A 9,225-nucleotide genomic window follows, 5' to 3' on the forward strand; every position below is an offset into this window, starting at 1 on the left:
CAGTTTCAAGTGTTGCATTACGTATACGACGCCTTGGCCAGCCACCGATTCGCCATTCGCGATTCGAATAGTACCTAGCACCTAGAGTAATAAGTATTGTAATTGTTGTTTACACGAATTGCCAGCTTTCATCTATCGGCTGTCAGTCATTGTCATTGTCACTGTCGCTGTTGCTCTCATTGTCATTAAATGTAACTGAATTCGTAAGTGTGTGTTTCTAAAGGCTTCGAATGCATGGATGTATGTGTATTTGTATTCGTATTTGTATTTGTATTTGTATTCGTATCCGTATTCATATTCGTATTTGTATTTAATGTAATTGTAATCATATTCGTGTTCGTGTTCGTATCGCTGTAATATTTGTAATTCATTTTTGCCAAAATACGAAAACAGCATCGAGCTGAGAATTAACAATGATAATGTAGAACAATTGACCCAACTCACATTAGCATTCAACAAACAATAAATCAATCGACTTTCAATCCACATTTGGGCATTACTCAAGTGAATTTACAATACCTATTAAAGGGAATGATGAGCCTGAGTTCGGCAAGCCGAATTGTGAATATACTTTCGAGTATGTTCTACAAGCTTAATTCTGACTAATTGAGTAACTCCCTCCGATCCGATTAGAATATTGTTTAACTCTATCTCTATGATGCAATTAACTAAACTATGTGAACACAAATGTCTATATTGTTAACCATATACATAACTCACATAACTTACAATTGAATGTAATACGAATAAAAATGGCAGACGAACGAAACGAAAAATACGTGTATTATGGCATGATGAGAGCACAACAAATAAATAATTAATGTGTGTGTGTGTATGTTATTTGATGTGTGCCACGAACGAAAATGTTGAAAGCAAAACATGATAATAATTCGCTCAAACTTTAAACAAACTAAAAACTATGAAAACGAAAACAAAAACGCAACGCAAACGCAAAGCGCGCACTTATTAGGTTTCAAAACCGCAGTAAAGCTAAACAAATGAAAAGCAATGAATAATCATGATTATAAACAAACGATGAGTAAAGAAGCGCTGCGAATAAATGGCCAGTCAAATAATAGTTAAGGCAACATCGGAACACCGAAGCTTCAATACCCTTCCAGAAGTGTCTATGAATTAATTGTATCAAAAATCAATGTTTTCGCTAATGCAATGCAATAACTTTAGTTTTATTAATGAGTAAATGTTCAATGTTCACTAAAAAGAAGAGAAAACGAACTGTACTCTGCTGGGGTTAGGGTATTGTGCATTCATGCTAAATATGATTAATTGTGGATGAGGCGCAAGTAAAGTGAGAAGCAAAAAAAAAACACAAAAATAAATATATATTGAGCCACTCCGTTCACGATGTATTAAGCATTCGATCATACATGAATACATATAATACTATACGAGTATGAGTATGAGTATGAGTATGAGTACGAAAAACGAGAGAGTTTGACTCAATGAGAGTTGAAGCCGTAACCAAAAAGAAAAGCCAACATCTGCTAGCGTTGATAAATGCAATATTTATAAAGAACACAAAGAAAATTATAAAATGAGCAAAAACCCGAAAAGATTAACAGCAAACAATAACAATATATCTGCAACTGAGCGATAAATACATGTTTTTGTGGAACGAAGCACGCAAACTTTGTTTTATTTCAAAAGCTGAGCCACGCCCCCTCGCTCCCTTGCCACACGCCATCGTCATCATCATCGTCATCGTCATTGTCATCGTCATCGACAGATCAGTGCATTGGCAATGAGAGCGAGCAAGTGAGAGAGAGAGAGAGAGAGAGAGAGAGAGAGAGAGCACCAGCTTCGTCTCTGCTCTCAACTTGTTCGACTTTCGTTGTCGCTGTCGCTGACGCTGACGCTGACTTTGGTTTTAGCTTTGGCCATTTGCTGGCTGACTTTTGAGCGAGCGACCGCAATCTTGTCTCAGTCAGCGCACAAACTTCTAAGCAAACAGTCCAAATTGACCGGCGACCGGCTGCCACAGATTTCTTCACTAGCAACTTGCCAGCTGTGTTGTGTTTTACATTTTTACATTGGCTCACGCGACGTATGCGTAATTACGCTGGAAATTGTCAGTTTGACCAACTGTCCTGGAGTGGCCTACTTTCCAGAGTTCAACTTTTATTATTGTGTCAACAAACTCGTCGTGCCGCAAGTTGACTCAGTCTAACCTCGAGCATGTGTACTCAGGTGCCACCGCTCGCAGTCACCGCATAGCTGGGTAAGTTGTGGATGCCGACACCGACGCCAAAGATATGCAAATCAAAGCCAACACACACCAGACTCAGTCTGAGACGTGTGCCAAAAAAATAAACATACATTAATTGCTCTGTGCGGTTCTTGTGGGCGACCATGATGATGATGATAATGATGATAATGACTACTGCATACTCTGCTTAGCTTAGCACACCTTGCTTTGGGGGCAATATTTTAATTCTATATATTAAGTTCGTTTTGACTTCTTTGTTATGTTATGTTATTTTGTTTGCGCTTCATTCTAAATATAAATTCAACACTCAACTAGCTCTGACAGCATTGACATTTCAAGTTATTTACGTTAATCCAAAAACCTACACGAGCACAATATATGAAGACAATAGAAGAACTGTGTTTAGTTTAGTGGTTGACTTTTTGGCACCTGAGTCTATTTCAGTTGAATTACGTTTAAAAATTGATTTCGTGAATTGTGTTGTTTCATCACCACTCGTATATTTGTTTGGTTTTCTTATCGCTTACGTCTTTTGGGTGTTAATCGCAGTTCGTTTTGGGTAAGTGAATGAAACCCAATTCAATTAGTTTGCTCATTGAGCTGCCCATTTTTGGAGTCACTGAATGTCACAGGCAGCCCACGATGCCAGCTTCGATCCGACCCGGTCTAAATACGAGTGCAAATTGCAAGTACAGCTTGCTGGGCTCGGCTTGATCTTGTGACTTCCACATGGCGCCCACACACGGCACCCATCACAATCCCAATCGCATTCACAATTCACAATTCACATTTGCCATAGACGCCTCCTGGCGACATTCAAAGCCGCTCAAATCAACTCAAACGCTCTCTCTCTCTCTCTCTCTCACTCTTAGCTTGCTTTGCAGCTATTTTTAGGCACAGCAAACGTAACTCTTTGGATGACTCAACGCAGAGTCTAAGCCGGGTCTACACTCGCGTCGTCGTCATCGTCATTGCCAACAGCTGCCCACACTTTGCACACACAGTCGAGATACTGGGACTTCATTCGCGGAGAGCTGACTTTATTTGGAGATGGCGTCACAAGAGTCATTTGAACAGCAACAGCCCATCTCAAGGCTGGCTCTGATGCGGGTAAGTTTCTCACAAAAAAACTAGACTCCGAATCCGAACTAAACTGGGTTGGCAGGAAGCGTGGCGAAGCGAACGAAAGGCGTCGCTTAGTCCGGTCTGGCCACTGGCAATTAATTATTTAGTTGTCCCATTTTGGCCATCAGTCGACAGACTTCAGACTACAGACAGTGACAGTCAAATGATTGCGCACAATTTCCGCATAGCTCCAAATATGGTTTGAGTTGATGCTCGCTTGTGTGTTCTCTCCCCCCCCAAAAGAAGTTTCCCAGCCGAATTTCAGCTAATTAATTTACTTAAAGACTTTTAAGTCCATATTTGGCAGCGTGCTAGAATGGTTTTCCCAGCTCACTAATGACCATAGTTTGATGCGACCGAATGCACTTTTGATAACACTTTAAGCTCTAGATTAATGCGCGAATTAAATCGACTTTAGCGTTGGCACTTTGACATTAAACCAATCGCAGTGTATGAAACTTAACCCGCTGTCTAGCGCAAGTTGTAGGAAACACACACACACACACACACACATACACGAACACAAACACCTACACTCGAATTGCCCACGAACACAGAACATCAGCTAAACAAGCTCGAAAATTGTTGTGCGAGATTTTTATCGCTGATTGGGGCGGCACTTGGGTTACAACGGTGTTGGGTATCCTTGCGGGCAGGGCAAAGAGGGGGGCAAGCCCACGAGTTTTGTCACCTTCGGTGGGTGCAATGAATCCTCTCTCTCTCTCTCTCTCTCTATCATTCGCTCTCTGGGTTGTTTTTGTTGGCTTTGCATGCCATGGCAACGTTTGGTGCCGCGATGCAGTCATTGATTTTTGTTATTGCCCTGCAGTAGCAACAACAAGAAGAACAACAACAACAATGCCAGTAACAACAAGCAAACAACAACAAAGACGCAGCCACGTTGATTGCTGAAGTGCTTCGATATAGTAAAATAAATTTCAATTCTTCGACGAGCGCCTTTTTTTCCAAGGTGGCCATGGCTGTCCATAAGAGCGTTCACTTTGATTGAGTATAGTCAGTACGAATAGGAGCAGGAGCAGGAGGTGGCGGTGGATGTAGAGGAGCATGCCCACCACACGCTCCAACTACTTTGCCCCGCCATCAGCAGCAGTAACAACGACGACGACGACGACGACGACGACGAAGACTTCGTTCGTTCAAGCGGGTCGCGTGGCTCGCGGTTTTATGTACTGGCGGCATGTAAGTGGACACAGATTTGGGTGCGAGGAGTGACCACGAGGGTGGCTCATCGTAGGATAGACAAACCCCTCCTCCCCCACACTGACATAGCTAATAGCCTCGCTCGCTCTCTTTTGGGGGGAGGGAGGGTTAGCAATGGACATGTCAGACTCGGACTCCACTCACCACTTTTTCAGTCGACACGCGCGCCTCGCACGAGGCACATGAACATGGCACAAACGGACGAGGACGACAACGACAATGAGGCGTATTATGACTATGAGTTGGAGTATCCAACAGATCACATAATGCCGCTCAAACTCAACGAATCGTGGGCAGCCAGACGCTTGATGGAGGCCCTGAGTCACCTGCCGCCAAACAGCAGTTCGGCGCCCGTAAGAACTGTTAGAACGGACTGCTTTGGGAGCATCCCTGAAAGGTTATTCAAAGTATCCAACTTATGATGAAATCATTGATTTCTTTGCAGATGCGCTTCCAGCAGAAAACGCACGAGGAGAAGGAGCTGCGGCGTCAAGAACTTAGCCTCAGCACAGCTGCTCCCACTGCCGCTGCAGCTGCTGCTCCAAGAGGCGTTTCTTCTCGGCTGGTGGGCAATGGCAAAGTGCGCCAAATGTTCGACGAGCGGCGTCGTGGCGCAGGCATCGATCGCAGCAATCCTCTGCGGCCAATAGGCGACACACGATCGCAGCCGCAACAACAGCAACAGCAGCAGCAACAGCAACTCATCAAGGGCATTTCCACGATGAGTCTGAAGGAGAAAGCAGTCCACCCAACCACCCAACGACATGGGACAGTGACTAGTGACAGCAACAACAATAACAGCAAATACAATGCGTCGGGCACGGTGATTAATGGGAATCGCCTCAAGCCTGTAGTTACCCACAAGACGCCGCCCAACAGGGACAACAGGGAGCACCTGCGGTCCAATGCTACGCCACCCAGCAGCGGTGGATCTAGGACAACAATAAGGGTGACCACCAAGACGACGTCAACGCCAACAAAAACGACTCGGCAAGCTGCCGGGCGTGTTGATGCTCAGGAGAAAGGGCGCCCGACGTCGCCAAAGGCGCGCCAGGTAAGCTAGGGAGTTGGCTTCGGCAACAACTTCAAAATGAAATCAATTATGTTATAATGTTGTTTATTCATGTCATGCATTTTTTCCTCATAAATAGGTCAACCCCAAATCTCCAGTTACCAAAATTCAAATGGTAAGTAACCGAACTCGCATAGATAATAAGGAAACTTGATCATCATTTTGATGTTGATCCCTTGCAGAATCAGCCGCCACCGGAGGGCACCTCGAGTTGCCGTTATTGCGGCCGGCACTTCAACACCGATCGCCTGGGCAAGCACGAGGAAGTCTGTCAGCGCACCATGAACACCAAGCGCAAGATATTCGATGCCTCCAAGCAGCGTGTCAAGGGCACCGACAACGAAAAGTACTCGAAGCAGCAGCAGCGTCAGCGACAGCAGCCGTCGCTGCCTCGTTCCCAGTCCACGTACAGCAGTGCAGCACAGCAGCAGGGACTCAGGACGGGCGTCAAGAAGAGCAACTGGCGCAAGCAGCACGAGGAGTTCATCCAGGCGATTCGCGCCGCAAAGCAGGTGCAGGCGCACTTGGCTCGTGGCGGTAAGTTGAGTGATCTGCCACCTCCGCCGCCGTCGGAGAATCCTGATTACATACAGTGTCCGCACTGTAGCAGGCGATTCAATCAGCAGGCTGCCGAGAGGCATATTCCACGCTGTGCCACCATGATCCACAACAAGCCGCGTCGCAGCAATCCTCAAGCGGTACCGAAGAAGCGCTAATTGTGCCTCCCCAATTTATTACATGTGATAGAACGGATTTTATTTGATGAAAATATATATATATATAACACAATGAATATTGATGTCTAATCCGAAAGTATCTCCACATCGTTGCTGGCACTCGACTCCTGCAATTGACCGACTGTTGTTGTTGCTGGCGTTGTTGTTGTGTGCTGCACTGCAGCCGCTTTCTCGCGCTCAATGATCGCCTTGACGGCATCGGCGGCCTTGTTCATCTCCAGGCCTTCGAGCATGTAAGCCCAGTTGTCCAGCGTGGCATCGTCGTCGTCGGCAATCCAATTGGTTAACATTTTGGTGCATGCCACGCCAGCTGAGGGATTCTCCATTTGGAAGAACAGCAACTCATCGTTGCTGAAGCCAATCTTCTTGCCCACCTTCATCCAATGCTCGCCAATCACCGGCGTCACCTCATCAATGTGTGCGCGTGTGACCATCAGAGACTTCTCGTGTGCTGGCATTTCGTCCACATCTTCCACAACGGGCTCAGTGTCTTCCACATCGAGTTGTTCGATCTCTTGCAGAGCCACTGAAGCCTCATGCTCCTGCTCTGTGGGCGCACTGTTTGTGCCCGATTCGTTGCTGTGCTCCGTCGTATTATTCGATGCGGTGCTCGTCTGCTTCACCAGCTCTTTCTCGCGTGTCAAACGCTTTCGCACAACATCCAGATAGTCGGAGATCTTGCACGACGGCTGCGAAGGGATGGAGAAAGGAGGCGTCTGGCGGGCCAGCAGACGCAATGCTCGCCACTCAAAGGCGGGATCGTTTTTGTCATGTGGCGTTTCCAAGTAAGTCTCAAGCATGGGCAGGAAGTTGCGCTGTTCGCTCTTGCACGCTTGCAAGTTGTCCGGCGAGTAATTCCACAGCTTGGTTAAGTTATCACTAGCAACGAGGAGTGAAGTTGTTATCTTTGAAGTTATGTAAGAATGTTGTAATTAGACTTACTTGCCCAAGAAGAACTTGCCATTGCGTGCGGCATCCCGCAGACAATCGCCAAGGGGTCGCTTGGATCGCTTGGCAGGAGGAGGTTTCGCGTCATCTTCGTTGATTTCGGCTTCTTCGGGTTTCTTGAACTCCTTGCAGCCATCATTCTTCCAGTTGTTCCACATCTCTTCTCTGTGCAACATGTGCTGCACAGTGCGCGCGAATCTGCGACCATAAGGCGGTGTCTCCTCCAAGAGTTTATAGACCCGCTGCTCCGTCTCCTTTATGAAGTCTGACTGAGCCGTCGTTAGAGTATAGGAATCTCTGTAAACAAATGTATTAGACAGATGCTTGTACATTGAAGAGACAAATTCAGTACTTACATTTTGAACTTGACGCTAACCTGCAGATATTGGAATAGTATGAGGAACTGCACTAGGACGGCACGCCGAAAATTCGAGTCGGATAACTGCAGCGCGAGTAGCTTTGGATTGGTCAGAAACTTTGCAAAGAAATGGGTGTCCTTGCGAACGGCGAGAGCAGCCGCGGCAGATATCGAGTTATCATCGATATCCATGTCCGTCACCTTATTGCCGACATCGCTGTTGCTGTTGGCATCGTTGTGTGGGCGCACGTCCTCCAACTTGAAGCTGGAGAACGACTGCAGAATTGTTTCTGCATGCTGTAATGTTAAATACAAAAAAAAAAAAATGAGCGGAGTCGAATTCCAGCGTTCACATTATATGCTTACCATTTGGAACATCTTCCACTGCGCTTTGCTGTAGCATTGATTGGGATTGCGAAAGAAATCCTGAAGTGACCAAAATTTACAATACAAATCGTAGTCAATCTTTAACGGGATATCTTCGGCGGTATCTTCCAGCTCCTTGTTATCAATATCATCGTGATCCTTACTATCCAGTCCGTACTCCGTGAAATTGTCCAAATTAAACTCGGAAACTATGTTCAGTCCGGAACGTTCAGAGAACGGGAAGAATTTTGAAAGAAAGAGCAAAATGCGACCACAGAAAACAGTGTTCTGTGTGCGCGAAAGGCGGCGCAGCAAATCGTTACACATGCGAAGCAAATTGTTCTTGCAGGATGCAAAGAAGACCTCCTCCTTCCAGACTTCGACGAGCTCCTCAACAAAACGGAAAATCTGTTCGCACCTGCTCAGCGTAACCACATCGAAGGTGTCGCCCAGCAGCACCACAGGTATAGTGTTCGAAACAATATCCGCACGTGCAGCCTCTACGGAGAGACGAACCAGGGCTCCAATGCTTTCCACATCGTCGCCGAGGCGCTTCATCAAGATCTCACGGAATGCTTGGTCCATGGGCGAGCGTTTGTCGTGCTCTGAATTCGAGCGAAATTTGTGGTAATCCCTCACGAGTTGCTCCACATTGTTCTGGTCAATTGCCCGTTCCAGCGAAGACTATGTGTTTAAAAATTACATTCAATAAAATTATTGCCGGCTTTCTTTCAGATGAACGCGTTCTACTCAACCTTACCTCGAATGATGCCTGCAGAGCAAAGAAGTTCGCCGAACCTGTATCCGTAGTGCCACCGGCCTCTGCGGATTGTGTGCTCATTTTTTATATATAACTCTCTGCACTATATTTTCAATTCAATAACAAGAAATAACTCGCTCAGAAAACAAATACTCAGCAAGCAATACAAACAGTGTGACAGTAGTTGGAAGTTAAAAATATACCACAATATTCTCTGTATAATATACTAATTATACTGAAAACTTTTGCTATTCAAAAGGCGTGCATTCAGTTGCCAGATTGAATGCTTTATATCAATTTTAACTGATTAATAATGTATTGATTAATTTGGTCACAATAATTTAGCGCGTGAAAGCTTATAATCAAGCTTAGTAGCTCAAGAAATGCAATAGTAAATATGTAATAGATTTA

The 9,225-nt window shown here is 45.5% G+C and overlaps 2 protein-coding genes across 6 annotated transcripts; one reads left to right on the forward strand and one right to left on the reverse strand.

The window, feature by feature from the left end:
- Window positions 1-1,965: 1,965 nt before the first annotated feature.
- On the forward strand, window positions 1,966-6,434 carry LOC133836920 (kinase and exchange factor for Rac A). Of its 5 annotated transcripts, none has more exons than XM_062267524.1 (5): window positions 1,966-2,239; window positions 3,100-3,337; window positions 5,019-5,627; window positions 5,725-5,760; window positions 5,828-6,434. In XM_062267524.1, the coding sequence occupies exons 2-5, from the start codon at window positions 3,278-3,280 to the stop codon at window positions 6,359-6,361; spliced, it is 1,239 nt and encodes a 412-aa protein (XP_062123508.1). In that variant the 5' UTR covers window positions 1,966-2,239; window positions 3,100-3,277; the 3' UTR covers window positions 6,362-6,434. The 5 variants fall into 5 exon arrangements, with proteins under 5 accessions (XP_062123508.1, XP_062123509.1, XP_062123506.1 ...); XM_062267525.1 differs by having other exon boundaries at window positions 3,112-3,337; XM_062267522.1 differs by lacking the exon at window positions 1,966-2,239 and adding an exon at window positions 2,518-2,786.
- A 13-nt stretch (window positions 6,435-6,447) lies between these two features.
- Window positions 6,448-8,993, reverse strand: LOC133836913 (THO complex subunit 1). The gene is made up of 5 exons (XM_062267514.1): window positions 8,815-8,993; window positions 8,055-8,738; window positions 7,687-7,985; window positions 7,325-7,627; window positions 6,448-7,261 (listed from the first exon to the last, which is right to left on the reverse strand). Exons 1-5 carry the CDS (start codon window positions 8,893-8,895, stop codon window positions 6,448-6,450), a joined length of 2,181 nt encoding a protein of 726 aa, XP_062123498.1. The 5' UTR covers window positions 8,896-8,993.
- Between the last annotated feature and the right edge of the window lie 232 nt (window positions 8,994-9,225).

Source organism: Drosophila sulfurigaster, chromosome 2R (assembly GCF_023558435.1).
Source record: "Drosophila sulfurigaster albostrigata strain 15112-1811.04 chromosome 2R, ASM2355843v2, whole genome shotgun sequence".
Lineage (NCBI taxonomy): Eukaryota > Metazoa > Arthropoda > Insecta > Diptera > Drosophilidae > Drosophila > Drosophila sulfurigaster.

What these genes read in the sequence shown, in the direction of transcription:
- LOC133836920 (XM_062267521.1), top strand. Translation starts at nt 4,418, where the DNA reads ATGCCCACCACACGCTCCAACTACTTTGCCCCGCCATCAGCAGCAGTA. An exon ending in GTTTTATGTACTGGCGGCAT is followed by an intron (nt 4,553 to 5,018) that starts GTAAGTGGACAC and finishes ATTTCTTTGCAG; the next exon opens with ATGCGCTTCCAGCAGAAAAC. An exon ending in CAGTTACCAAAATTCAAATG is followed by an intron (nt 5,761 to 5,827) that starts GTAAGTAACCGA and finishes GATCCCTTGCAG; the next exon opens with AATCAGCCGCCACCGGAGGG.
- LOC133836913 (XM_062267514.1), bottom strand. Translation starts at nt 8,895, where the DNA reads ATGAGCACACAATCCGCAGAGGCCGGTGGCACTACGGATACAGGTTCG. An exon ending in CTCTGCAGGCATCATTCGAG is followed by an intron (nt 8,739 to 8,814) that starts GTAAGGTTGAGT and finishes TTAAACACATAG; the next exon opens with TCTTCGCTGGAACGGGCAAT. An exon ending in GGCAAGTTCTTCTTGGGCAA is followed by an intron (nt 7,262 to 7,324) that starts GTAAGTCTAATT and finishes CCTCGTTGCTAG; the next exon opens with TGATAACTTAACCAAGCTGT.